Source organism: Gossypium raimondii, chromosome 2 (assembly GCF_025698545.1).
Source record: "Gossypium raimondii isolate GPD5lz chromosome 2, ASM2569854v1, whole genome shotgun sequence".
NCBI lineage: Eukaryota > Viridiplantae > Streptophyta > Magnoliopsida > Malvales > Malvaceae > Gossypium > Gossypium raimondii.
The window spans coordinates 40,460,992-40,466,632 of NC_068566.1; the positions used below are offsets into that span (position 1 = coordinate 40,460,992).

Below are 5,641 nucleotides of genomic sequence, written 5' to 3' on the forward strand. Positions count from 1 at the left end.
AATCCTCTCGAAGATCCCAAATACTGAGTATTGCCTTTATTTTCAAAATTTTCTCTTTTTACGAATTCGGATAAAAATTATATATGACGGAATAACAAGTATGATAATGCAAGTAAAAATAATACGAGCAAAAACAAATAAAAATAAAATAAAAAGAAAACAAATCAATTATGTATATACCATAACAAGTAAATAAACAAATAAAAGCTAAAACATTTTTAGGATAATAATGGGCATATAAGCAAATAAATAAATGAACATTAAGTGAAACAATAATAAAAATAAAGAAAATAGACAAAATTATAAAATATAAAAATATATATACATGTAAGAGAAATATACATGTATGTATATATATAGAATTATAAAAATATGAAAAAGATATATATATTTTAAGTTTATTAAATATAAGAGTATATGTAAGTATGTATATATACGTATATGCATATAAAAACTATGTATATAAATATATATATATATACAAGTATATATCTATATTCATGAAATAAATAAATAATATGTATATAGATATATAAATATGTACATAAACTAAAAAATATAAAGTAAATATATATGAGAATGATAATAACTAAAATAACAAAGATAACCAAAAAAAATGGACTAAATCAGGATACAATGAGATTTAAAAGGTATAAATTTTAAATAAAGAAAAAGAGGACCCAATGGGAAGCGCTAGAAACGGACGAGGACCGGATGGGCAATTATTCCCAGCCCTTTAAATGGCGTCATTCCATGCGTTTTCCTTCTTAAACAGTCTAAGGACCAAATTGAAAGAAAAAATGAAAAATCTGTGGCAAAATTAAAAAACGTACAAAGGGATAGGACCCAATTGTAACCAGCCTCAAAAGCGGAAGGACTGGGGGTGCAAATAACCCCTTTTGTCCAAAAAACACGCGGATCCTAAGCGGTTCGGGTCGGGTAGGGTCCGATCCATGTCAAAACAACGTCGTTTTGGGACTTTCTGAACCCCTCCAAAACGGCGCTATTTTAACATCCTATATAAATTAAAAATGTTACAAAAAAAATCATTTTTCTCCTCTTTCAACAAAAAAATTTCTTGAAACCTCCCTTCTCTCTCTTTGCTCTCCAAGAAACTGGCCAAGGGTCCGGCCGTTGGCCACCCCGCTGGCCATCGGTCGTCGGCGCCGCCCTAAAAATTTCCCCTTTTCTCTCCGATGTAAACCCTCGGCCTCTAGACACTCCGGCGACGGTAAAAAAAAGGTAAAAAGGCTTCTCTTTCTTTTATTTTATGCGTTATTTCGAAATAAAAAGAAAAAAAACTAAACAAAATAACGAAAATATCACCTTAGAAATTTTGTTGCTTTTTATTTTTTTCTCCAAAAAGGGCCGAAATATATAAAAAAAAACTTTCTCAAATCTTTTTTCGTTTTTGTTTTTATTTCATGTTCGTGAAAAAAGGAGGGACCCCCGTTATAGAGATGATACTCGGCTTTTATAGCCAATTTTACATGTTATTTTAGTCTTCTTTTTCTTTTCTCTATTTGTTACTGTTCTTTGCATGATTTTCTTCTTTGTAGGTGATTGATGGGCGGCGCCAGGTCTGGAGGCTAGGGTGCGGTGACGGCAGAAGAGCAAATGTCAGAAGTAGGTGGCGGCCAGGAGCTAGGGTTTCAGAAAAGTTGAAACCCTAATTTGACTTTGGTTTTTTATAGGGGTTTGGATATTGGGCCTCGGGTTTGGGCTGCTGTAGTTGTTTTGGATTGGGTTTGTTTGGGCTGGTAGGTTATTGGGCTGGGTTTGGGTTAGTAATTGTTTAGGTTTGCTGTTTGGGTTGTGGTGTATTGGGTTTTTAGGCCCCGGGCAAATTTGGGCTTGTACATCGTTTATGAGCTTGGAAAGAATCGATATCTCGTTTAGGATCTTGGGATTGAGAAGACCTAGTATCTCATTCAAGAGATTGGGAAGACTCAATATCGCGTTTAGGAGTTGGAGATTGAGAAGACCTAATATCTGTTCAGGAGCTTAGGAAGATCTGATATTTGATTTTTCTCTAAAATATTAAAAGGTTGAGGAATTAATTGATCATTATTGTTTTCTGACACCCTTTTCTTGAAAAAAAGATTCAATCTTTTTGTTGACTATAATTTAATAAAAAAAATCGAAGACTGTAATAATGTATTAAACAACATATTAGGAAAGAGAAAAAAAGTCAAATAAATAAAGAACATAATTTATGCAAAATTATTTACTAAGAGGTCTTTTGCGTAAGAGCTGAGAGAAAGATAATTTGTATTTTTTTACTCTGTGCTCTTAGTCTCTGCATCAAAATATTTTTTCTCTCGGCAATGTCGGTACTTACCAGAGGAAGATAATTTCTTAGCAAGACAGACAAATCAAAATACAAGAAAATCACTAACCTAATATGTATGGGTATGAGACAAATCAATTAATTTTGGAATTTGGCTTTAAAGTCCATATTGGGCCCCTAAATTTAGTCTTTCAAGGCCCATCATACATTAATATTTGATTATTATTAAAGTTATATAATTAAAAATTGAAAAATACTTTGTTAATATAAAGTATAACCTTATGGCTTAAGGGGACGAATTATATGAAATACAATTTGGCCAATGGCGATGAATGTTATACAATATGGACGCCAAATCTAAAATACATAATAATTTATATATAAAATTCAAAAACCTGAAAATTTCAAGGGGGCGACCGCCATCCCGTGCCCACTGGATCCATCCCTGCTACTCGGTGTAGACATGTGGCACCATGAGATGTCTGCAGATGACCCTTATTTGAAGATCATCCAGGACGATCCCCATTGAATATCACCCTGTTGGTCAGTCTGTGACTAGTCACCCAAACGTCTTGTCTCCCAAGCCACCACTCTTAGCAATAATGCACTCACCTTCAAGAGAAGACCACAAAGGGACAACTAAAGCGTAACAATTTCGTGCTACCTTAGTAAGGAGAATATTAGAGTAGTACCACACTTGACGACAATCCACGTACAATGGTCTTACCACCTGTCCGACTACACGATCACCATGTCTGGATTTGCCGATAATGTGACATTACCGGACTGAGGACCTTCCTCCCTACAAGTACCTTGTAGAACGATGAAGGAAAGATTAGCAGCCCTAAGTTCCTACTCAACACCTAGTCTCAAACTTAAAATTCTTATATTGTTTTTCGACTCTTAAACTTGTCAATCAAACCTCAAACACAATAGAAACCTTGAATATATACAAACTCTAAATACAATCCTAAACCACAAGACATAAAAAATAATTGAATTGCCTCTATTGTTTTCTCCAAGAAAAACTTATTTATTTTCTCCAAAATTCAAACTAAAAAACTCCAATCCCAAATTTCTTAATACACAACTTTTTGTTTCGTAAATGACTAGAAAAGTTCTATGGCAATGTGGAACTCAATCAAACCAAAAAGACCAAGAGAAAAAATCCATGTGAGCCTCATGTTCTGGAGTTGCTTATAAAAAGGATAATTATTATGTACTCATTGGAATTAAAAGAAGAGAGTTTATAATTGGGAGTAAGAATTTTACAAGTGTACTTAAATATTATTTAAAAAATAAATTTGAAAAAATTACACTTTTTTTTTTTTAATTCCAGAAGCTTAACTAATTTTAATATCTACACTCTTTTCATCTCGAAAGAGAGGAGCGGTAGGTGGGGCTGCAGCTGGTTTATCTAATCGTGGAGTCAGCCTCAACTCCAGACTGTGCTGGCATTAAGGATGAGCCTATGGCTGGTGGGTGTGGGAACCACTTCTTAATACGACTTGGATTGTTAATAACGAGATATTGACTATTTTCTGCCTTGGCCTTGAAAACAATAAACACTTAAGCATTTCATTCTCATAGCTTCTCCTTTGATCCTCAAAACCGTGTGCTTAGATTTCAACACCTACTCCCTGCCATCAAATCTTGCTATTCTTTTCTGGGTTTGATTTTCATAAAGATGACGAAAGATAAGAAAATCGGTGTAGCAGTGGATTACTCCAAGGGAAGCAAAGCAGCTCTGAAATGGTCCATCGACAATCTGTTAAACCAAGGGGATACCCTTTACCTCATCCATGTCAAACCCCATCAGAGCGACGAGTCTCGCAACCTTCTTTGGTCTACATCCGGCTCACGTATCTCACTCCCATACTCCACTTTTCCTTTTTTATGCTATGGGTCATTTGTATTTTGACGATATTTGACTTGGGTGATCTTTTATTTGTAGCTTTGATTCCATTATCGGAGTTCAGAGAGAAGGAAGTGATGAAACATTATGAGGTGGAACCTGATCCTGAGATTTTGGATTTGGTTGATATTGCTTCCAGGCAGAAACAGGTTTTCCCAGGCTGTTTTGTTTTGTATTTTTACTTTTTTCTTTTTTTTTTTTTATCTGAGTTTGCTCACAAAATTTGATACAGGGGACTCTTGTGGCTAAGATTTACTGGGGTGATGCCAGGGATAAAATATGTGAATCCGTTGAAGACTTGAAGCTTGACTGTTTGGTAATGGGCAGCAGAGGCCTTGGCACCATTCAAAGGTAATTCAATCTTTACCATCTTCCTGGGAAACTGAAAAATATGTTTTCACGGGCGAAACTAATCATTCATCTAGGTACATATATTGATTAAATTGTTATGAGCCCTCTCTTTGATACAGATTTCAGAAATGGAGTCTTTGTTACTATAATTCGAATTTATTGAAATACTCTTGTCAATAACAAAACCTTGAAACATCTACAAAGAACAATTTCAGGTCGAATTGTAACATATTGTTCCTTGCTCTTGTTGTCATCATTCTTTTTTAGTTCTGATATTGTGATTTTGATTGAAATTAGGGTACTGATCGGAAGTGTGAGCAATTATGTGATGGTAAATGCAACTTGTCCTGTAACAATTGTGAAGGATCCTAGTGCTCATGGATTTTGATCACAAATGTCTGAAATTACTTTTCTGCAATAGTATATGCATCTTTGGAAATAATTGATGTGCCTTGTTTCTATTTCTATGTGAGTGATTTATGTATGTATGTATGGACATCTTGATTCTCAGATTGTACTCGGATCCTGAGAGACTGCTTAATTAAGATCAGTTCCACATGTTGCGACATTGTCCATGGTTTGGATTAAAGTAACCATGTTCTACAATCTTTTATTGTTATTTATTTTACTTTAGAAACTATTAATATCTATGCATCTATTTACTCATATATTTAAGCATTTGATTTCAATGTTGTCCATTAACGGAGTTTTAATTTACTAAATCATCAAAAAAAAAATTGTATAACTATAGCTGTACTCATCCAATATTATTTTGAAGGTATTTCTTTTTTTTTTTTAATATAAACTCTGAAAAATACATACATACAATAAGATGATTGGTAAGAGTACCGGTTTTTGTACTAGGAGTCGGATTGCAATTTGCCCCATCTACTTAAAAAATAGGCAAATTAGTTATTGTACGTCAAATTAAAGAGTAAACTAGTCCTTCTATTAAAACGTGGCACACCACGTGTCATTGCTTGGTTATTTTGGCAGTTACGCCAATTTTTAACAGTACAAATGGATAAAGCTTAAAATAGAAATGACCGATTTGCCTTTTGATTTAGCGTATATAGACTAATTTG

General features: G+C 34.0%; 1 protein-coding gene across 2 annotated transcripts; it reads left to right on the forward strand.

The window, feature by feature from the left end:
• Positions 1 to 3,767: 3,767 nt before the first annotated feature.
• Positions 3,768 to 5,162, forward strand: LOC105788766 (universal stress protein PHOS34). Of its 2 annotated transcripts, none has more exons than XM_052627513.1 (4): positions 3,768 to 4,152; positions 4,245 to 4,354; positions 4,438 to 4,556; positions 4,676 to 4,821. In XM_052627513.1, the coding sequence occupies exons 1-4, from the start codon at positions 3,978 to 3,980 to the stop codon at positions 4,734 to 4,736; spliced, it is 465 nt and encodes a 154-aa protein (XP_052483473.1). In that variant the 5' UTR covers positions 3,768 to 3,977; the 3' UTR covers positions 4,737 to 4,821. The 2 variants fall into 2 exon arrangements, with proteins under 2 accessions (XP_052483473.1, XP_012471259.1); XM_012615805.2 differs by lacking the exon at positions 4,676 to 4,821 and adding an exon at positions 4,854 to 5,162 and having other exon boundaries at positions 3,784 to 4,152.
• The last annotated feature ends 479 nt before the right edge of the window (positions 5,163 to 5,641 follow it).